The sequence below is a fragment of the Myotis brandtii genome, unplaced genomic scaffold (genome assembly GCF_000412655.1).
Source record: "Myotis brandtii unplaced genomic scaffold, ASM41265v1 scaffold2920, whole genome shotgun sequence".
Lineage (NCBI taxonomy): Eukaryota > Metazoa > Chordata > Mammalia > Chiroptera > Vespertilionidae > Myotis > Myotis brandtii.
This window is the reverse complement of record NW_005361157.1, coordinates 69,466-91,936: the sequence shown is the minus strand read 5'-3', so window position 1 is coordinate 91,936 and position 22,471 is coordinate 69,466. Positions and strand designations below refer to the sequence as shown.

Here is a 22,471-nt window from a genome sequence, read left to right as displayed (position 1 = left end):
ATAAAATATATTTAAAATAAAATAAAATAAAATAAAAGGCCTGCAAGGGTGACCAATATTAAGTACAAAAATAAGTAAAAATACAATAATATATCTGTATCTACAACTACATTTACATCTATATCCCAGAATACTTCTGAATAGGTATGTAAGAAACAAAAAAAATATTGACTGTCTCCAGGTGGCAGAACTGGATAATTTGGGATGAGCTGATAAGGAAACCATTCATTACAAACTTTTGTGCTTTTGAATTTTGTGCAATGTGAATGTATGGCCTATTCAAAAAATTAACAGATATTTAAAAATGTAAATTAAATCAAGAGACATGCTAAATCAATTAGATAACACCACACAATTAAACATAAAGTCTACTTTTCTAGTATTTCCAAATATACAGTTCAATGAGGAATAAACTCAGCTTTAAAGAAAACTTGTTTCTGATGTTTATTCATTTGTTCCTCTAATAAGTATGTATTATTCATTGTCAGGAACTATGCTGAGTATTGGGAGTTCAAAAGCGAGCCACAAAGATAAGGTTCTTATTCTCACCAATCACACACATTTTTATATACTGCCTTGAAATTATTTCATAGTCACTTCATGTATGTGTATCAAATCCTCCAACCAATTTAGAATGGTTGTAGTCTCTATTTTAAGAATTCGAGGTGATATTTCCCTTGATAAATTCTTAAGCCCATGTAGTTGATTTCCATTCCCTGCCAGGCCACCTGAGCTCGCCACTCATGCTCTGGAGGCTAGAACAAAGAGACGGATTTTATCTCAATGTAGGGCTTAGGACTCCTCATGATACCTATTTTGAAAAACCACAATTGATCTCTCTTGTGTGCCCTAGCTTGTCCACAGCGCTCCTCTATCCTGCTCAGGCAGGACCCCTTAACAGTCCTGCCACACTTTAACTAGCATTAGAGACCAGTGCCCACAGGGCTCACTCCAACTGAAAGGACATCTTCTTAAATCTCTTTGTGTTCAAACTCTCTTCATTCTTTAGAGTCTATCCCATACCCATGCCCACCTCTGATGAACTCTCCTTGACCTCTCTACATTCCTGATGTTTGCTCCACATTATTTTGATAAACTAACCGTCTCTTATTCTATAAATATTATAGAGGTTTATGCCTCATTTTGCCAAGAACAGGCTAAGCTCCTTGAGATCAGTGCTTGGATCATAGTATCTTTTGTGTGCATATAATACATAGTACAAGGTTGAGTTCATTTATTGAATTAAATTTAGTCTGGGAAAATAAATGACAACTTAAAAGTGTCCCTCAAGGGGGAATGCAGAGCTGTGTTCCAAAGAGATACTGTAAACCCGAAGGTTTTATCACAGGGACTGTGCTCACCTTGGCCTGCATTTCACACAGGTGGGCCATGAGCTCATCCAACTGAGCAGCTGCTGAGGTTTTGGAATGTGGCAGTGATTCATTTGGCTCTTGGATGTCACTATAGGGAGAAAACAAACAAAAATAAAATCATACTAATACATCAAAACTCAAATAAATGTAAGCCACACATAAAGTACTAGAAAATGTAGTTTTAGCTATTAAATGCTTAGGTGTCAGTAAAACTAGAGACCAAGAGAGTATTTTAAAATACATATAGGTACCAGACTAAAAATGTGTCTCCATGTTCCTGCTCTGCTCATCTCAAAAAGTGATTATTGTTCTCAAGTGCATGAAGAAAAGCACTGGACGTATAACTGGCAGGCCATTCGCCCCCAACAGCCACATACAAAGCAGGCTCTGCAAAGTGCTTTAAGACCTTGGCCCAAATGTTCGTTTTTATTTTAATAGCATTCTTTTACAACGTTGAAGTATTATATCTTCTCTCAGTTAAGGTCAGGTGAGAGACAAAAAAAAAAAGAGAGAAACTAGAACAGGCATTCACCCATAAATTGAGGTCTGTGGGCCAAATTCAGCCATGCCCATACATACTGTCTATGGTATAGCTGTTTTCCTACAGAGTTTGACAGCTGTGACAGAGAGAGATCTTATGGTCCACAAAGCTAAAATATTTGCTATTTCTCCTTTACAGAAAAAGTTTGCAGACTCTTGATAGTTTAGATAATGTGCATAATGTTGATAGATTATGACTAAATTATTAATAAATAAAAATTTGAACCAAAGACACAGAACACAGTTTATTAAAATACTTGCACAATTTGGCCGGCAGGCATGGCTCAGTGGTTGAGCATTGACCTATGGACCAGGAGGTCACGGTTCAATTCCTGGTCAGGCCATATGACAGGGTTGCCGGCTGGATCCCCAGTAGGGGGACGTGCATGAGGCAGCTAATCAATGAACCTGTCCCATCTTTGATGTTTCTATCTCTCTCTCCCTCTCCCTTCCTCTCTAAAATCAATAAAAATACCTTTTAAAAAATACTTGCACAATTGTGTGTGAGAGAGAGAAAGAGAGAGGGAGAAGAGGAAAATGGAGGAGGAGGAGAAGAAGGGAAAGGGGAAGAAGAGAAAGAGAAAAGAGAAGAGAAGATAAAGACAAAGGAAATGGGTTTAAAAATAACATGGGTAGGTAGTGTTTATACTAGTCATACAAGGATGGTTCCACATTACTAATGGATTAATATAATCTTTCATAATAAAAGCGTAATATGCTAATCGACCAAACGGCCGAACAGCAGAACAACCATCCGGATGACCATCCAGGACCATGTTATGATACCCAATGGCACCAGGCCAACCAAGGTGGGTGCGATGCGATTGGTCAGGGGCCCGGCCATCGCTCCACGACCGCCCCGCAGAGGAAGGCCCAGGCCACTGGCCGGCAGGGTGATCAATCGGGGGGCTCCACGGTTTCCCCCAAGAGGGAGGCCCAGGCCACTGGCGGGCTGCAGCGGGTCCAAGGTGGGTGCGATGCGATTGGTCAGGGGCCCGGCCATCGCTCCACGACCGCCCCGCAGAGGAAGGCCCAGGCCACTGGCCGGTCGGGTGATCAATCGGGGGGCTCCACAGTTTCCCCCAGAGGGAGACCCAGGCCACTGGCGGGCTGCAGTGGGTGGGCAGGGCCTCCCTCGCAAAAGGGAGCCCGGGTCCCGGGTCCCTGGTGCCAGAGGGAAGCCGGTGCCGGCGGGAGAAGGAAGGCCTACTCTTGCATGAATTTCGTGCATTGGACCTCTAGTGCATTATAATAATGTATGTGCAGTGTCAGCTCAGCCAAGGGTTCGGTGAGCCTGAGGGGGGTGCGGCGAAGGATGTAGAAAAGACAAGACATAATAAGCTGGGTCTAGGTGGATCTCCTGTACCTGGCTGAGGCCACAGAGAGAGATCCAGACAGCAAGCTGAGCCTTTATTTTATAGCCAGAGGTAAACAAGGTAGTGGTCACCATAGTTACAATGTTCTTGTGAGTTTCACTTGTTTTGGCAGCACTTGCTACATCTCCCTCAGCCCATTAGCTACCCAGATAAGATCTAGGGAGCTTCACAAGGTCAAGTCTAATTATGCTAAGAGGGCTGTGCCCTCTAAGCTGGGACTTGTTTGTGGCTTTGCCAACAGGTCAGTCTGAGGCTTAACCCTATAGCCACTCCCCACAAATTATAAGAAAAACACTTTATAAATACATTGATAAGTGCTCAAAAGCAGTTGAAAACAAATTCAACCACCATTCCTTTGTTGAAGATAGATGTTTTTCCATATCCTTCTGCACATCCTTATCTGTCCTTTGCAACCATAACAGCTAACATCTATTTGAGTGTTTTCACTAAGCCAGGCCCTCTGTAAAGGCTTTGATATGTGTCCTCTTTAAATTCTATAACAATTCTACATCAGAGTGATGTACTGTCACTCCCAAATGAAAAAACAAACAAACTGGGACTTAGAGAAGGTAAAAACTTTGCTCTACATAATACAGCTGGCAAACAACAGAGTGTGAGCCTGAAGACTGCAAAGCTTATGTTCTCTATCACTATGCTAAACTATCCTCCAAATGATGTTTAAAGGCTATATTGTTTTCAGATGTATAATGTACCATGATTTATTAAACCAATCGTTTATTATTAGACACCTACACTGTTTCTGATTTTTGCTGTTATCAGTGCTGTCAAATAAATATTTGATTATTTCCATAGAGTAAATTTTGAAAAGTGGAAAAACTGGATCATGCAGGCAACTGACTCAAGTAATGTTTGTAATCAACATTAACCAAGTCAGCTTAGCTAACTCCCCACCAAACTGACTCTCTCTCTCTTTCTCTTTCCCTCTCTCTCTTTTACACATACACACACACATACACACACACGTACACAAAACCAAATATTCTGTCTTTCACTAAGTATATTTTCAACAATGAAAATATAGATTTACTATTTTACTTATTTTTTATGTATTTATCAACCAAGAGCAAAGCAGAAGGAAATATATCTCTTTCTCTCTTAAGAAAAACAAGACTGTCTCTTGGGTTTGACAGTTTCACTCCTGACTTACTTATGATTGAGTATTTAACAGCAGGGAAAATGCAGGAGGAAGGTGCATATCTTCTCCCCCTAAGATGAAAGACTTAGTCTTTTAAGTACAACATGGCATCCTGGTAACAAAAATGATCAAGTGACTGATTCATTCCTTGGAGGTGTCCAAGAAAAGTGCACAGGAATTCACCCTAGCAACTCTTTTCAGCTATAATCCCTTAGCAATTGTTGCCACAGAGATGTGTCTTGGAGGTACAAAAGGTGGCTGGACAGTGAGCACATTCTGCTGTTCTGTGCCCCAGGGGAGGATAAATGTAGTTTCATGTATGGGTTTGTAGAATCCTAACAACCTGTCCATCTTGAATTCCGGGTTTATTCAAAGAATTCTCACTGGCTTTTCACTAGACTCCTAGTGCAGTGTATAAAAGGAGTTAAATCATTGTCATGCTACCCTAATAGTAATTGAGTCAACAATTTAACATTCTAAGTAAGAAATGGGCTGAGGTTGTATCACTATAGCAACCTTTGATTTGTCCCCTGACCTCTTGAAGATGGTAAAGGTGCTTTGCTATGCCATCAATAACAACTTAGTTCACTTTTCAGAGATTTTAATCATATAAATCACAAAGTATCTATAATAATAAAAGCATAATATGCAAATTGACCGAATGGCCAAACAGCAGAACGACCTTCCGGATGACCTTCCGGATGAAGCAGCAGCTGTGAAGGCCTACTCTTGCATGGATTTCGTGCATCGGGCCTCTAGTATGTTTATAAAAATCCAGACATCTCATGGAAGAGGCTTCATTGTGCAGAACTTTTCTCCCCATCCTTTCCTCTGCAATATTTTTATGAATTGTTTCTCCCTCTTCTTATTAAAATTATTTTTGTGCATGTAAAAGATACAATTTCTAAATATTTGGTCACAATGCTGCTGATATATCACTATATTAGAAATAGTATTACAGTGTTATACTCACAACTGGTATTGAATATGCTTTCTAGGTCCAAAGCAATGTTTACTTCATTTAAGCAAACTAGAGGAAATGGTGAACACAGAATGCAAGAATCTAGATTCTGAGTCCCATGCTCTGTCTGTACATGCCAGCCTTAATCGCTCTGAATTATACCAGCCTCAGGGATTTGTATCACTCTATTACATATTTACTAGGTCACCTGGATTTTGTCTCACTCTTCCATAAAGGTCTACACAGCATGTATCATTCAGTAATGGAAAGTGTGTCAGTCGAGGCCCACTCAGGAAAATACAGATATTGGGAGTCAGCAGAAGGTATTTAATCCAGAAATTGGATTACACAGATGATGGGAGAGCTACAAAAGCAAACAGAAGACATTGAGGGATCCCAGAGATTAGTCACAGCAGGAAGTCATTAGGCTGAAGGGACAAAGCAAAGAGGCAAAGTGATCAGACCCCAGGGACCCAGGTCAACAGGCATATGCTGGAACCATCGCAGACCTGTTTTGCTCCATCTGAAGCCATAAAGAAGATGTAACTGCAAATGGAGATTGTGGACAAATATTGGGGGAGAAATGCCTTAAATTTCCGTGCCTTTCACCCTCCAATCTCTCCACACTGCCTCCCATTGGTTGAAGCCTGGAGCCTGCAAAACCCCACCCATAGGGATCAGCTCCTCTCAAATACTAGCAAAGCCAAGAGAAGAGGGGGGAATGGGCCTGATGAGAAATCTACCAAAGGTTCATATGGGGGAGGAGACATTGATAAGTTGGTATGGTGTGCCATCAATTGATCACAGTGCTAGACAGACAGGAAATGGTTGTTGTTTGGACTGGTTTTATGTTATGTTACAGGCCCAGTGTGCGAAATTTGTGTGTGTGTGGGCAGGGGTGGGGGGGTGGAGGGGAGGTCCCCTCTCTCTCTCTTCCTCTCTCTCTCTTTTACACACACACACACACAGAAATCCATTGCGATCCAATCCTTCTCACAATCTGGGACCCCTAGGGGGATGTCCGACAACCAGCAGTCGGACATCCCTCTTGCAATCTGGGACACATCATGCACCAGTGACCATACTTTTCATCCAGGTGAAAGGCATCTTGCTATTGTATGGGCAGCTACATTTTTTTCCCCTGATAAAAAGTAGTAGTACATAACATCCTTTTGAGGCGGTAGTACTATTTTCCCTATCACATGGGTGGAAAAACTGAAGCAGAGAGAAGTTAAGTAATTGGCTCTGTCACACAGTTATAAGTGTCAGAATCTGACCACAAAATGTGCAAGCCAGAGTCCATGCATGTCATCGCTGCATCATCCTGTTTTTTCAGTGATAGAGTAGCCTTGCCAGGTTTTAATTTTTAAATCTAAGAGACTGTTCCCAATATATAGGGTAGGGTCCCTAGGCCTGGCCCGCGATCAGAGCAGATCTGTGGGGCGACGGGCGGGTGGGGCAATCAGGGGCCCAGCTGGCACCCACCTTGGCTGGTGGCCTGGTTCTACCCGCCTGCCGGCCCCGCCTCCCACCACTGGTTTGCCCCCTGGTGGTCAGTGTGCGTCATAGCAACCAGTTGTCCTACCTTTCGGTTTATTAAATAGGATGTTCATATGTTCATTAGTGTTTGTATCAAAGTCTTGGTTTCCTGGATCTAAAAAGCCAAAATTTACTGTTAACCTATTATGTACCGGGCACTGTTTTTGATGTTGTTGTTTTGCTTTGTTTGCTTTTTACAAAGGGGCATGACCACTGGAACGGGAACACACTGACAATTGTATTAATAAATTGGCCTTCCTCCCATTACAGTAAAAAGTGTCCTCAAGTGCAAAGCTATAAAAAGACTTTTTGATAGCATAGGTCCTTTCCTTATTTAGCATCATGTGTGCACTATTGGCTGCAATTCTGAAACCAAATAAGGTGTGGCGTAGTATTCTTTACCAAGTATGAGCCCTTACTATCTACATTTTAAGGCTTTTATTTTGTTTTCCAGAATGTTGTCTGACTTTTTAAATTTCAAGCTATAACTGAAAAGAGAACAAGAAAAGTGGTCTTTTTTTTTTTTTTAACAGGCTGCCAATTCTGCTTTGGCCAGTAGAAATTATTTAGTAAATGAATCTGTTCCAATCTGTAACTTTTGTAAAAAGGCAATCTCTCCATCTGCTAAATAAATTTTGAGCAAATATGAAAAGAAGTCTATATTCATTAGTCTGTTATGGAGATCCAATCTCTTAGTTCAACTCTGAAACTAGCTCTTTTTAAAAAATCCTCACCCAATTTTCCCATTGATTTTTAGAGAGAATGGGAGGGAAGGGGAGAGACAGAGAGAAACATTGATGTCAGAGAGACAAATCGATTGGATTGGTTGCCTCCCACACATGCCGGGGATCAAGTTTGCAGCCTAGGTACATGCCCTTGATGAGAATTGAACTCAGGACCCTTCAGTCTGAGAGCCAACGCTCTATCTACTGAATCAAATCGGCTCGGGCCTAGCTCTGAATTTGTTAATGTCTTGCTGAAAATTCATTTGGTGTTTTTCTTCTGTGACTTGGAATAGCTGGGCCAAAGCATCTGTGATGATTAGAACTATTTACACTTTTTCAGGTGGTGAAGGAAAGAGCAGAAACCATTCCACCTTTGCTCAAAAACTATGGAAAGAAAAGGAGAGCAGTAGGAGTTCCAAGCAAAGTATTGTCCAAACACAGATTGACAACAACTATCTAATAACTTTGCTTAAGAATTTAATATTAAAAAATACCTGTAGACGTGGGGCTCCTCGATATTAGTAGTATACACGAGCTGCACCTAAGACAGAGTGACAGAATGGATTTCTGTTAGTGAAATCTTGGTGCTTATCTACACCCAGAATTAAAGAATGTTTTTAGATTCTAAAGGAGACTGATGACTAGCATGTCTCTGAGATATCCTTTTATAAGGCAGAGGAATACCAGCCATCTCACAGAGAAAGGCCAAATTCTAAGTAGAATAGCTGCCATGTGAATAAATAGTGACCCTCTCCCTGCCCTAAAAGTACTGAATTAGAGAAGTACTCAGACAAAAATCATAAAACAACAAAATAAGCAAAGTCCCTTTATAGACCATAACATGATTAAAATTAGCATACCAAAAGAAAGAATGTGCCCTAGCTGGTTTGGCTCAGTGGATGGAGCATCAGCCTGTGGACCAAAGGGTCCCAGGTTCGGTTCCGGTCAAGGGCACATGCCCAGGGTTGCGGGCTCAATCCCCAGTAGGGGGCGTGCAGGAGGCAGCCAATCGATGATTCTCTCTCATCATTGATGTTTCTATCTCTCCCTCTCTCTTCCTTTCTGAAATCAATAAAAATATATTTTTAAAAAAGAAATAATGTGTGACTCTAAAGGGTAGTTGGCTAACAACTCATTTATTTGTTGAACAAATATTTATTGAGAGCCTGTCATGTGTCAGGGCTAGAGATGTAGCCATCAAAAAACCAAAAACCAAAAAATAAATAAACAAAAATTGTCTACCCCGGATTTACATTGTGAGAAACAGATAATAAACAAATTAATATCGAAAAATAAATTAATGAACATGTAATATCAATCAGGGGAGGGAGATAGAAAATGCAGAAGAAATGGCAATTATAAATATATTCATCACCATAAAAAAGAATTAAATCTTACTGTTTACAACAACACAAATAGACCTAGAGAATAATTTGCTAAGTGAAATAAGTCAGACAGAGGAAGACAAATACCATATGATTTTATTCATATGTGGAATCTCAAAAACAAAATAAGCAGCCCTAGCTGGTTTGGCTCACTGGATAGAGCATCGGACTACGGACTGAAGGGTCCCAGGTTCGATTCCAGTCAAGGGCATGTAACTTGGTTGCAGGCACATCCCCAGTAGGGGGTGTGCAGGAGGCAGCTGATCAATGCTTCTCTCTCATCGATGTTTCTAACTCTCTATCCTTCTCCCTTCCTCTCTGTAAAAAAATCAATAAAATATATATTTTTTAAAAACACAAAATAAGCAAACAAAACAAAAACAGACTCATAGATATAAAGAACAAACTGTTGTTTGCCAGATGGGAGGAGTGCTGAGGAGATGGATAAAAAAGCTGAAGAGCTTAAGAAATACAAGTGGACTTAATACCATAAAAATCCTAGAAGAAAACATAGGTGATAAAATCTCTAACATTTCTCTTATTAATATTTTTTTCTGATCTATTTCCCCAGGCAAGAAAAACAAAAGAAAAACTAAATGGGACTATATCAAACTAAGAAGGTTTTGCACAGCAAAGGAAACCATCAAGAAAATGATAAGAACACCACTGAATGGAAGAATGTATTAGCAAATGGTAGGTCTAATAAGGGGTTAATATCAAAAATTTATAAAGAACACATACAACTCAACAAAAAACAAACAAACAATCCAATTTTAAAAATGGGCAATGGACTGAATAGATACCTCTCCAACAAGGACACATAGATGGCCAATAGATATATAAAAAGATGCTCAATGTCACTAATCATCAAAAAAAGCAAATTAGTCATGATGAGATATCATCTCACACCTACCTGTCAGAATGGCTATCTTCAGTAAGTCAACAAACAACAAGTGTTGGTGAGGATGTGGGGTAAAGGGCACCCTTGTGCACTGTTGGTGGGAATGCAGATTAGTGCAGCCACAGTGGAAAGTGGTATGGAGTTACCTCAAAAAATTGAAAATGGAACAGCCTATGACCCAGCAACCCCACTTCTGGAATAAAATGTTTTTTAAAAAACCCCACAATGAGATATCACCTCACATCTGTCAGAATGACTATCATCAATAAATCAACAAACAAGAAGTGTTGATGAGGATGTAGACAAAAAAAAAGGGAACCCTCTGGGAATGCAGATTCGTGCAGCCACTGTAGAAAACAGAATGAAAGTTCCTCAAAAAATTCAAAATGAAACTGCCTTATGATCCAGTGATTCCACTTTGGGTATATATTTTAAGAAATACAAACCACTAATTCAAAAGAACTCCTATGTTCATTGCAGCATTATTTGTAATAGCCAAGAGATGGAAGCAACCCAAGTGCCCATCAATAGCTGAGTGGATGAAAATGTGGTAGTACATATATACAATCGAATATTACTTGGCCAGCATGAATGAATTTAAAGGGTATTATGCTAAGTGAAATAAGTCAGTTAGAGAAAGACAAATACCATATAATTTCACTTATATGTGAAATTGAAAGAACAAAAGAGATGAACAATCAATATAGAAACAGACTTATAAATACAGAGAACAGACTGATGGTTGCCAGAAGCAAGGGGGGGTTGGGAGATTGGGTGAAAAAGGTGAAGAGATTGAGAAGTACAGATTGCTAGTTAGAAAATAGTCACATGGATGTAAAGTACAGCATAGGAAATATAGTCAATAATATTGTAATAACTATATATCGTGCTAGATGGGTACTGGAAATATCAGGGGGAACACTTTGTAAAGTATATGATTGTCTAACCACTATGCTATACACCTGAAACTAATACAAAATAATATTGAATGTAAACTGTAATTGAAAAAAATTAAAAACCTAATAGAAAAAGAAATACAAATTGAAGTTACAAAATAGTCATGGGGATGTAAAATACAGCACAGGGAATACAGTCAATACTATAGTAATAACCATATATGGTGCCAGGTGGATACTAGACTTATGGGGGGGGGGAATCACTTCAAAAGTTATAAAATTGTCTAACCACTATGCTGTACACTCAAAACTAATATAATATTAAATGTCAACTATAATTGAAAAAAAATTTAAAGAAAGAAAGAAAGAAAGAAAGAAGAAAGAAAGGGAGAGAAAGAAATTGACCTGGGAAGGATTAACTGAGAAAGGAAGGAAGGAAGGAAGAAAGAAAGAAAAAGAAAGAAATTGACCTGGGAAGGATTAACTGAGAAGGGGGCTCTTGAGCAAGGACTGATAGGAGGAGGTGAGAAAAGTCTGAAGATAGCAGGAGTAACCTGGTCCAAGTAGAAGGAACAGCAGGGAGAGCACCTTTAAGTTATCTTAGAGGGATTTTCTTCTCGTTCTTGGATATATAATTGTCCTTTCACATTATTTTGTGTAGGATGCAATTCATATTCAGAAAACACTCAAACATCTGTAGTCAAGGCACTCCAATAAATGAAAAGTTACCTGCAAGGGGCTTGTGTCATCCTGAACAGAAGGGATGTCTGAAGTCTCAGCACTCTCTTTTCCGGAATACTGATCCTTGGGAAGAGGAGCAGGGTTGGAGTATTCACCACTGTCCTGGAGGGTAGAGCGTTCCAATTCCTCCAATAAAGCATCTATATCATAACACACAAGGGAATCATAGTATAGAACACAGAAGTCTTCTGAAATAATTTTCCTCTTATATCGCTCCCCCTGCACCCCCATTCATCTCCCTCTTCTCTTGGGTTAAGGCTATTTTCTTAAAACATCTTCCCTTCCTCCGTATTTTACTTCTAGAATGTGGTTTAAAGCCTCCACATCCTGGCTAAAAGATGTTCAAAGCCTCCATATCCTGTGGCCTATTTCTTATTTCCTATGGCTGCATTCAATTCCATAGTCTCACTCTATAATTTGGCTAATTTTATTGCAGGGTATTAATTTTTGTCATTTATTTGGGGTGAATCACTCATAAAGATTCCCACTTAGAAAAAAAGTAAATTCTAAATAGTTTTCCTATCATAAAAATATGAGCAATTATACTACAGTTTTTAAAAATATACCAGGATAGTAACATTTATTCTTAACCTTGATGATTTTTTTTCTTATATCCCAAGCACATAACCAGATTCTCAAAGGAGAATATAAGTATTCTGTCTTTTTAGAGTATGGGGAGAAAAGGAAATTGGGGGAAAAAATACAGATATTACAAAATCAAGCAAGATTTTACAGTCCAAATAGTTGATTGTTTCTCTTATATTTTCTTAGGAACAAACAATGGACTCTGACTTCAAGTATTACAATATTACCTTTCTGTTATGATGAAATTAATAACAATTAATAAAAATTAAGGTTTATATATTTAATTTAGTTATCTTAATTCTTTGAAGCAGATGACATTATTATGCTTATTTTGTAGTTCAAGAAATTACCAAATAAATTGTTTGAGTTCACACTGTTACTGAGTTCAGAACCTGGCTGTCTGATCCCCAACCCCTGCACTAACTTCAAGCCAGAAATTCCAGACCTCATTCTCACATGGATTCTCTGGGTCATCTGGGCATGACATGTTCTTCTCTGAAGCTATTTGTTCATCTACATAATTAAGCAATTATAGTACAACTAGAGGCCTGGTGCATGAAATTCATGCACCTTAAAAGGGAATTAATTAGAGAAAATATTTTAATATTGCTATTTGCCCTTTCTCTATAATAGAAGTGTCAGTGATGAAAGAAAATTAGTAAAATGTATATGAAAATCTCCCTCCTGTCAGAGTCTGGGGCGCACCCTGGGACCCAGAGTCAAGTCCCCGCCCACGCACACATGCCTCGAAATTGTGCGAGACCCAAACCTGGCCGGCCCCACCCCCGCCAGGCAGGTGCAGCCTCAGGTCCCCCGGCATGTCCTCAGGTCCCCTGGCACTGGGACCAGAGCAAGGGTGTGGTCTCAGGTCCCCCGGCCCCAGGGCAAGGGGTACAGCCTCAGGTTCCCCGGCCTGGCCTCAGATACTCTGGCCCTTGCATGATGGTGTGATGGCATGACAACCATTTGCATATTAGCTCTTTATTATATAGGATAATACTTTTCAAATTGTGGATCAACACCCATTAGTGATTCTCTAGTGGTTTCCTTACCACAGGTTGTAGTTTTTAAAAGTTTGCAAAACACTGGATTATATTGTTTCTAAGTATATGCCTACCTTGGAAGTCCTCAGATGAAGAAAATGAACTTCACACATTATGAAAAAAAAGATTATCATTTATTTCAGATATTGGAGGGATGAATACTTCTTGATGGCATAAAAAAAGATCTAATCATTTATTTAAAATGAAAGCTATAGATCTTTCATATGTGAAATGTAAAACTGAAAGCAATGAATGAACAAACAAGACAAGCAAACAACAGAAACTCATAGATACAGACAACAGTATGGTAGTTACCAGAGGGTAACGGGGTGGGAGGAAGTAGCAAAGGGTAAAGGGGGTCAAATATATTGGGACAGAAGGATATTTGACACAATGCAATGCACAGATGATGTATTACAGAATTGTACATTTGAAATTATATAATTTTGTTAACTAATGTCACTGCAATAAATTTAATAAAAAACCTACATATATTTCTAAATCATCCATTTCACAAAAGGACTGAATTTTATACACAACTTTAGAGAGAAGCAAACTGGGCTAAATTCTTCAGGGAAAATTACCCTTCACAAATAAATTTTAATGAATAAAGAGATGGAGAGTGAACCAATAGATTAAAAAAGACTTTAGAAACATAACTAATTTTAGTATATGAACCTTAACTTAAAGTAATCTGAGGATAAAAGTAAACAAGCAAACAAAAAAAATAAACTATCAGGAATATTAAACACTGAGTGGATATTTAATAATACTAAGTACATACTATTAATTTATTTTGGGTATGATAAGAATATTTGATTATTTCTGTTAATATTTTAGGTGTGATAATGGTATTTCATAATATTAAGGAATTACTATTAAAGATTTTTTGGGTGTGATAATGGTATTATGGTTATTTGTGTAAGTATGTATAGATTTATTTTAGAGAGTATGATGAAATATTTACAGATGAAATTATTTAATATCTGAGATTGTTTTAAAATAATACAGTTATTAAAGGAATGGGAGGGTCTATAAATGAAAAAAGATTGACCAAGACTTGATAGTTTAAACTGGTTGAGGGGTACATCAGATTTCATTAAACTATATTCTTAAATTCTCTATATTAAAAGATTTTTACAGAAGAAAAAATAAAACAAAAACTGAGGTAGAAAGAAAAAGCAAAACTTCTTTTCTCATACAGTCAGACTGAATTCCAAATTTTTAGTCTATATCTATCAAGATATAGCCCCTTTCTTTTCTATTTCTAACCTTTTCTCTAACTAGAAGTCATGGATCCTCTTAGATTCAAAATAAAAAGGCATCCTAATTTATAAGGATCCGTCATGACCTAAACATCCAGATGGATGACTGAACACCAGGCTAGGGTCCCAGCTGGCGCGGCAGGAGTCAGTCCTGGTTCCTGGCCGTCCACCGCAGGGAGCTGTGGGAACGGAGCCATGCTGCCATCAGACTGCCTCTTGGTCCCTACCCTCGCCCCACAGACTCTGAGGAATCGGATCCATGCTGTGATCAGACTGGCCTCTTGGTCCCTCCCCCCTGCCTGCAGGCCCAGGGAACCAGAGTCATGCTGCGATGAGTTCACACAAACACTCCATCCATGCTTTTGTTCCAGCCCTCCGGTCCAGTTTAAAAACCCATTGTGGCCCTTGAGTCAAAAAGTTTGCCCACCCCTGGTCTGGACCCTACCCAAGGGGGTCCCGGATTGTGAGAGCGTGCAGGTTGGGCTAAGAGACCCTCCCCACCCCAGTGCACGAATTTTCGTGCACCAGGCCACTAGTTTACAATAAAGATTAGGAGAGAGGAGATACCATTTACAAGAGAAACAAACCATACCACTAAGAGTAGAAGGTTACCCTTAGAAGGACCTGCTTGCTAAAGTTATTGCAACTCTCTTTCTGGGTCAGGAGCTAACAGGCCCTTCTCTTCCTGTTTCCTGAGTGCACGTATCATCAACACCCAAAGATCATCTTGCCTTTTGCCAGATTCCGTAATTTGAAGATGACTAATTTCAGTATGACAAATATGGGATGACTGGTGGTGGGGGATACTAGACTGAAAATTCTACAGTCCTTCTCTGTAGCCCTTCATCTGCAGAAATCAAATACTCATCGGTATTAACATGAAAAGATTTGTAAAGCAAGGTTTCTTGGGGGTCTCATTGGATTGTAATGATTTCATTCAGAGCCAGAGTTTGCTCTTGGTTTCTCTTTATCTAGTATCCCTGTGTAAGAAGGACGCAAAGAGGAAATACAGGCATACCTGTGCCGACCTGCCCTTCATGCTACCTCTCTCCAGCAGGAAGAGACCCATCCTAAGTTATTAGGGTAGCAATTGGGCTGACGACAATTTGAAGAAGAGGTTTAGCCACCTGAATCATCAACAGGAACGTTACCCTCCAAGCTGTGTGGTTCTTTCTACATTTCTGGACCGGATTTCTCTATAATTTTTCCTGCTTAAGAAATGCAAAGCTGTGCAAATCTTTTCATTTCATGTTTTTGTTACCTAGGTTATTCTCTCAGCCAGAACATCTGAGCCAACACATTTCTAAAATAGGAGAATAGCTTGTAGCTTGATCCGTTTTGGTGTCATTGAAATAGTTATTTTGCTTTTCTTATTTTAAAAAAAGTTTTCTCATTTTAAAAAAAATGTGGATAATACTCATTTTAGTGGATTGCTAAAATGGTTAACATATGTAAAAATGTCTAGTTTTAGTTTAAGTGACCACAAAAAGTATTACTTGCTTTTTTAATTATCTGCATAAAGGCCATTAGGTATCCCTAACATAAAAAAGCAGAGCTGAACTCTAGTGGAACTCAGGTAGAAATATGAAATTCCCCAACCCTCACGCAAGATAAGAATTTGGATTCTACCCCAAGTATCCAAATAGACTTTACCTCCAAAACAGTTCAATACACATTTATCAAACACCACCTTTTCCTCTCCCCTCCTGCAATTTGCCTTCCTTCCTCTACTCCTCCAACTTTCAAATTACACTCTAAACAACTTTTAAAAAAGACAATATGTAAAATATGTTTTTGGTCATTGTTTGCACTTTTGACATGCCCCAAATATACAAAAACCCAGGACACCGTGTAATTAATACAGTTTGGAAACTGGGTTAGTGACTCAGTGTTAGTTAAGGCTGTTGGCAACAAACGTTGGCAAAGGATATGGAATGCATTCCCAAGAATGATAAATCTTACGTTACTCCAAAGGCTTGAAATCAGAGATCTCTCTTGAGCAACATGGCCAATAATTTCACTGCTGGTTTTTATTGCTTTGGAATGGAAGGAGGTATTACACTTGCAGGCCACAGTAATCTGTTCCTTCAGAGTTCCTCTGAATAAAAAGCTGAGCAATAAAATCCCTGGAGTTATTAGTGCTATGTTGTCTTGATTTAATACTAAATCCTAGAACAATTGAAACCACCCTGGCTTCTCTCCAATCTTTGTGAATCCCTCATTCTTGTACTTTTTTTCCTTCACCTCATAACACTCATTTCTTTCTTTTTCTCCTCAAATCACATCTCTACCATTGCCTACCGTGTGATCACTCTATGATCTCCAGTAGCCCCCAAAGGGCAAATGCTCATAATAAAATGACCACTTTAATCACAATTCAATCCAACAGTATTTGTGTGGAGTTTACCAAACTCTCCGCCTTCTGTGCCACAGAAACAGTGAACCCATATTTCCCCAATTATAGTTCCTCGTGCTTTACTCTTAGCGAGGTCAGGAGAGAAGTGAAAATAAAATCCTCCTGCACTACCCTCCATCTGGCTAGTAGTACACCCCACCACACATGGAGATGGCAGCCTGGTCTTTATTCCCTCAGAGTTTCTCCACCAGGAAGCTCCTCACTCACCCAACTCTTCCATTGTCACACACCCAAGATGCTCTGGTGCCACAGGTTGTGGGGAACCGCTTTGGTCTGTGCTGAAGAAGAGCACCGCAAAGGAACTGAATGAGACAGTGTGAAGCAGCCTCTATAACCTTTTTTGGTTCCTGTATTTGCTTAGCACTTCCTCTCTTTTGATTTGGTGAGTTTCTTTCTTTTTTTTCTTTTCTTTTTTTATAGGTCAGAGTTTTTAAAATGGGACTGACATAGAAAAAAAGGCAGGTAGTAAAATTTGAATTCTGATGGTACACTGGCCAGGGCAATTAAGATTCAAAAGTAATTTTGAAAAATTTGAGCACCTACTACATGCCAGAATTCATCTGGAATTCATGGGAATGGCAGATTTGCGCTTGTGTTTTTGCCCAATGTAAGTATCGCACTGCAACTATGCATCAGGAAACTCCCCCCCCTCCCCCCCACCGTGAAGCTGGTGGGCCATGGAGGCATTATTTGCTTCATAGCTAGCACCCGATTCATTTTGCTATCTTTATTTAATTATCCAGAAATTTTGTTTACCTAATTTCCCGAATAGATTGTAAAATCCATTAAATGCAGCAGAGGTGTATTCACTTTTGGATTCTCAGGGCTTGGTTTATTTCAGGGGTCCAAATGCAAACAACCAAAGGAGTCAAGAAGAATGAGACTGGGAGATTTAAGACACAGGTGCTAAGTTGCAGACATCTCAATTAAGCATATAAGTAATTCCTGCCTACTCACATTGCTTTACAGCAGTTTTCTGAACAGTGACGCTGAGATTAACTTTTACCTTTTTTTTAAACCACTGATTTTATTCACCTTCAACAAAATAAAACATTTACAAAGGCCTACTATGGGAAGAACTATAATTATGGCCTGGTGAAATAGGTATTACCCCATTTTTACCAGTGGAGAGATATTCAAGGAATAGTAACTTGCTCAAGTAATAGAGTTAATAGGTAGCTTTTCTACCTAATAGAGTCTATATTTAACTTCAAAGCCTGTGAACTTTCCTCTATAACACAATGGTCTTTTTTTTTTCAGATGATCTAAAGCAGCGATTCTCAACCTGTGCTACTGGGAATCGAGCCTGCAAACTGGGCTTGTGCCCTTGACCGGAATCAAACCTGGGACCCTTCAGTCCACAGGCCTACACTCTATCCACTGAGCCAAACCAGCTAGGGCTTTGAGAGTTCCATTCAGGAAGAAATTTTTCTTCAGTGAAACATACTAATACTTTCACTTACACATATTTCTCTTCTAACCAAGAACATAATTTGAGCAGCAGTTTAAACAGAACTAGGATCTAAACTGTAAGTGTGTAATATACCAGCCCATAACACAGCAAAGCTTTACAAGAACTGCACTAATACCAGCCTGAAACTACATAAGGCTGTGACCATACATAGCATGACATACGCCTTCAGAGGTCCCAGAGGGAAGAGAACCTTACCTACGTCGGTTATGAGGATTGGTTCTTGCAAAGGAATGTCAGGGACTGGAGCGCTAGCCTTGCCAACACGAACCTTGGCGGGTTTCCGCTGGTGCCTCATCTTTCTCAACTCCGAGTGTTTAAAGTGGGAGGCTATGTGTGTCTTCCTATGGCCTGAGGTTCGGAATTTTTTGTCACAGTGAGGACAAGCAAAAGGTCTGACTCCTAATAAAAACAAAAGTAACCATACAATTATCTCAAGGAAATACATCTTAATTAATGCCAATATAAAATTTTAATCTTACTACTGATTTGAACATTCAATTTGTCATTTCATGCTTATAGTTTCCTATTATAGATCACTTCTTTTCCCTAGTTTGCAAACAATTCGTATTATAGATGTTAAGGCATGTAATAAAAGCATTTAAGTTAAAAAATATACTATTTTCAGGACAAAGTAAAATATGGATAATCAAAGTACTATAAGTCTTTACGAATATTAAAGTGTGTGAACTGTTCTCTCTCAAGCCGTAATCTGTGGCCTGGAGTCACATGCCTGCATCTGGGCTTTGCTGGGGTTGTGTGAACTAGTGTTTAGGGAGCACCCAGCATTTAGGAAACAAGCTGTTATTGATTGTAAATAATAACACCGCTGCTGCTATTGATAGTAATAATATATTGTACTATCACTTTCCTTTTCTGAAGGAAATTTCCTTCTTTTGCAATTTTACTGGTAAATGAAAATGCAGATTCCAGAGAAGGGCATATAACAAAATTGACTAATTTCAGCTTTTTCAAACACTTATTCACGTGGTCAGTTTAGCCCAGGAACCCCAGGCAGGTTAGGCAAGTTACTGCTAACCGTCCAGGGTTCCTTTTGGGGGTGATAAAAATGTGTGAAAATTCTGAACTGTACACCTTAACACAGTGAGTTTTATGATCTGTGCATTATATCTCAATAAAGCTGTTATAAGTAAAACTGGAGCCTGAATATAAGTGTTTCTGACTTATTACTGGTTACAAAATATCTGAACATTAGAGGAGATGTGGGTGCCCGCCCTGCCTGAGGCCAGCACAAAGCTCCCTGCCTGAAGGGTGCCGGCTGCAGCGGTCAGGTCTTCCCAAAGGGGGACGCTGCTCTTCCTTCCAAGGCCCACTGTCTAAACCTGAGCGCGGCTGCCCACGGGTGGTCTCTCTCACTCTCTGCTCTAATGTGCCCCTTCCTGAGCCCTGCGTCTGACCCCCCTCTTGCTGCCGGCAGCCACAGGACCACAGTCACGTGGGTTTTCTCCGCCAGTACGGACCTCATGCCTAGCCTACAGACGCCATCCACAAACAGGATTAAGGAAGGAAAAGAAGTCCTGAAGGCGCTCGGTGGCGCTGCGCAGACTGCTGGGCACCGCCGGTCTGCGCACGGCGGCCCCGCCCCCGCACCTGTGTGCAGGCGGATGTGCACTTTGAGGCTCCCGGATGTGGAGAAGCTCTTCAGGCAGTACTGGCACTTGAAGGCCTTGATGCCCGTGTGCGTCTTGATGTGCGCAGTCAGGGTGCTCTTCACCGCAAAGGCCCGGAAGCACTGCGGGCACTTGAAAGGCTTCTCGTGCGTGTGAATGCGGATGTGGCGCACGAGGTCACTGGGCTTCCGGAACTCCTTGGTGCAGTAGGGACACACATGCCACCGGACCCCGTTCTCCTCGCGGATGGACCCTGCAGCGCAGTGAGACAAATTGTGAGATGCCAGGTATCAAGGCGCCTAATATCCCTCTAGGGCCAGCGGTTCTCAACCTGTGGGTCGCGACCCCTTTGGCGGTCGAACGACCCTTTCACAGGGGTCGCCTAAGACCATCCTGCATATCAGATATTTACATTATGATTCATAACAGTAGCAACGAAAATAATTTTATGGTTGGGTCACAACATGAGGAACTGTATTTAAAGAGCCAGAAGGTTGAGAACCACTGAAAAGGAATCATTCATTCTCCATTCCCTAGTGACGCTGAAGACTTTTTTTTTAAACGAAGATTCCCACTCTGCATTACTTTGAGCAGCCATTGGATGTCAGTGCTGTTCCAAAAGCCTGCATACCTTAAAAATGGATTTGCAAAAATTCCCATCCACCTATGCCAGTTTTTACAACTGAAACGCCATTAGCCCCATGAAAGTGCAAACACACTCATTAGAAAATAGAAAACATTTGCCGCCCTAATCTGAAGTGATAACTGAGCCAAAGCACTGGAAGGAAAATTGCACGTCAGCACTTGGCTTGCATATATTGTACTGTATCCGCAGCCTTAACTGAATGATTAATGTGAAATTTAAATTGGATTCCCCAGATCTTGTTTCCATCCGCTTTCTTTAGGCATTTTACCCCCGGATGCTTATTTTCCAGGGGTAAGAACGTGGTCCTGCAAATCGCTCCTTGGTTATAATGGACGAAAGAAGAAAGGAATGTGAGAGGCCCACGACCATCACCTTGTAGATAAGCAAACGGAAACCCCCGTTTATCGGATTAGGACAATTTAGTTGCACACGTTATTGGGCGGAAAAGAAATTCCGACAAAGGGGCTCATCTGACTGTGCTTCCTGCGCAGCAGAAACATTTACAAGCCGCAGAAGCCGTTGGCTTCAGAGCAGGGAGCCTGAGGGAGGCCCTCCGGTTTCTCCGGTTGGCGACGCGACACGCTAACAACTTCCCTCCAGCCCAGTGACCGCCGCCAAGTGAAGCAGGGGGCGCAGAATCCAGTAGAAACGCAACTCCACAGTGATCTCCCCAAACTTTTATTAGTAACCAAATAATTGACGGGTAGGCCCCGAGGATCCGACAAAACCAGATTCAGCCCCTGACCTCCGGGGGCTCCTAGGATGGTGGGTCAGACACAGGATGACGAGACGAATACTGCAGGCATGAGCGCCAGCCGGAGAAGCCATCTAACCAAGACCAAGGTAAGAGCTATGACGTGACTACCCTAGAAATGCTTCGCCAACGCCAAGAAAACAAGCCGGGAAAACCTTCCCAGGAAATCCTGACAGGTAACAGGCTCAAAATTTGCGCCGGGATCTGCTTAGGTGTCGCGCCTTAACCCGGAAATACTGCCCCCCAGGAAAAGTACACTTGGACTGTGGAAATACTAAAAACTACTTTCCCCATCCTGCATCGGTCAAAAACTCCCAGCAACCATTTCGCCTCTGGTTTCCTACCTTCTATGCCCCCTCCCCCACGAAACCACAGGCTAAGTAGGACTTCAACTCCCAGAATGCTTTTGAGCAAAGTAACTATGCGCATGCGTCGAAGAGGCGGATCCTCCATGCCCTCACGACCCCGCCTCTGTTCTACCGCCGCCATTTTTTCAGAGACTTTCATCCGGCAGCGACGGGGCTTTTTTTCTTAAAGGAGAAGCGACAGCTCAAAAAAATTCCCCCCTTCTCCCTCAAGACCTCGCAACGCTGGGGACAGAAAGGCCACATACAGGGAAGTGGGGTCTGGGTGGAGGTAGAAGAACGCCGGGGCTACTTCCGTGCCTTTGAGGAAGGATAGAAAGAGCCCTTGTGGCATTAGCGGATCCTTAGGGAGGCAGGTGCGCGCGCAGCCACTCCAGGGAGCGCGCGAGGCGGGGTAAGAGGTGCTTTTTTTCCCACCAACCTCTTCGCGAAACCGGCCCCTCCCCCTGCCCCTAGTGCGCGTGGAACTCCGGAGAGGGAAAGGTCACTAGGATTGTCGCGGGACGCGGCCGTTTAACGGTGAGAACGGGTGCGCGGGGAAGGAAACCTCGCGCGCTCCCTTGGAGCTGTCCCCTGATTGGTTGAAGGAAGGGGAGGGGGAGGGAACCCGGTACGTCGCTGCGTGAGGGAGGGCGGGGCGAAGAAGCCATTCTTCCTCTCCGATTGGCTCGCGGAACGTTTTGTCGGGCGCGCGCGCGGCGC

The 22,471-nt window shown here is 41.2% G+C and overlaps 1 protein-coding gene and 1 long non-coding RNA gene across 5 annotated transcripts in view; one reads left to right on the top strand and one right to left on the bottom strand.

Moving 5' to 3' along the window:
• LPXN (leupaxin) overlaps nt 1-21,930 on the bottom strand; it is a 36,279-nt gene extending 14,349 nt beyond the window's left edge. The window contains exons 1-5 of one of the 4 annotated variants that reach the window (XM_005869376.2): nt 21,396-21,842; nt 17,110-17,180; nt 11,582-11,733; nt 8,165-8,211; nt 1,362-1,461 (exon numbers count right to left, since the gene is read on the bottom strand). In XM_005869376.2, the coding sequence (XP_005869438.1) occupies nt 1,362-1,461; nt 8,165-8,211; nt 11,582-11,733; nt 17,110-17,180; nt 21,396-21,478 (453 nt within the window). In that variant the 5' untranslated portion in view covers nt 21,479-21,842. Of the gene's footprint in view, nt 1-1,361; nt 1,462-8,164; nt 8,212-11,581; nt 11,734-17,109; nt 17,181-21,395 lie in introns of those variants that run through there. The other 3 variants (XM_014542218.1, XM_014542216.1, XM_014542219.1) reach the window with 3 other exon arrangements.
• Nucleotides 21,931-22,209: 279 nt separating this feature from the next.
• LOC106726618 overlaps nt 22,210-22,471 on the top strand; it is a 13,097-nt gene continuing 12,835 nt past the window's right edge. Inside the window, exon 1 of the long non-coding RNA XR_001362689.1 lies at nt 22,210-22,288. This is a non-coding gene — a long non-coding RNA (uncharacterized LOC106726618). The remainder of the gene's footprint in view (nt 22,289-22,471) is intronic.